Source organism: Rhinopithecus roxellana, chromosome 12 (assembly GCF_007565055.1).
Source record: "Rhinopithecus roxellana isolate Shanxi Qingling chromosome 12, ASM756505v1, whole genome shotgun sequence".
Classification (NCBI taxonomy): domain Eukaryota; kingdom Metazoa; phylum Chordata; class Mammalia; order Primates; family Cercopithecidae; genus Rhinopithecus; species Rhinopithecus roxellana.
In genome coordinates this window covers 57,020,639-57,021,238 of record NC_044560.1, presented here as the reverse complement: position 1 = coordinate 57,021,238, position 600 = coordinate 57,020,639, and the positions used below count along the sequence as shown (strand labels likewise).

The window sequence follows — 600 nt, the reverse complement described above, 5'->3', positions numbered from 1 at the left end:
AGCTAGACAGTGTTTTTAATAATGCAACGCAGTTCTTTAGATATGACCAGGTTTGTTGGCACTTTAGTGTTGTGTCTTGAGGAAATGGGTCTTGAAATTTTCATGACTATATTGTTTTAATAAATTTTTAAGAGTGGGAGCATCTGAGTTCCCTTAGTCTCAACTCAAATAGAAGCCATACCAGGCATGTGCAGTTCTTACAGCCGTCTGTCCAGGACTCAAATTCTCGGTAGGTGGTTCCCTTCATGGTGCAAGTCCTTTCACAATAGCACTGATCCAATCTATTCATTCGCTGTTCAGCTCGAGACAGCTGTGGCACAAAAGAAGGGGTTTTACATTGTTCATTATTCCAGCAACACAGAAATGTGAAACACTCCAGCAGGCATCTATTTTTTTTAAAGTATGTGGCAGTAATAATGGCTGTCCTCATCAACTACTTGCCATAAACATATTTAAGACTTTAATTTTAAATAACTTTTTTTCTCCTTTTTGTGATAAATTTGCTCCCTGCCTTAGAAACAAACAACATAATTTATAAGACACAAATCAAAGGTTAATTCAAAACAACATCACTCAAATGCAGAGAAGCATTTTCCATTT

At 36.7% G+C, this 600-nt stretch overlaps 1 protein-coding gene across 1 annotated transcript in view; it reads left to right on the top strand.

The window, feature by feature from the left end:
* The window catches only part of SLC44A5 (solute carrier family 44 member 5), a 406,025-nt gene extending 405,792 nt beyond the window's left edge, over positions 1–233 (top strand). Inside the window, exon 19 of the mRNA XM_030942323.1 lies at positions 133–233. Coding sequence (XP_030798183.1) covers positions 133–233 — 101 coding nt within the window. The remainder of the gene's footprint in view (positions 1–132) is intronic.
* The last annotated feature ends 367 nt before the right edge of the window (positions 234–600 follow it).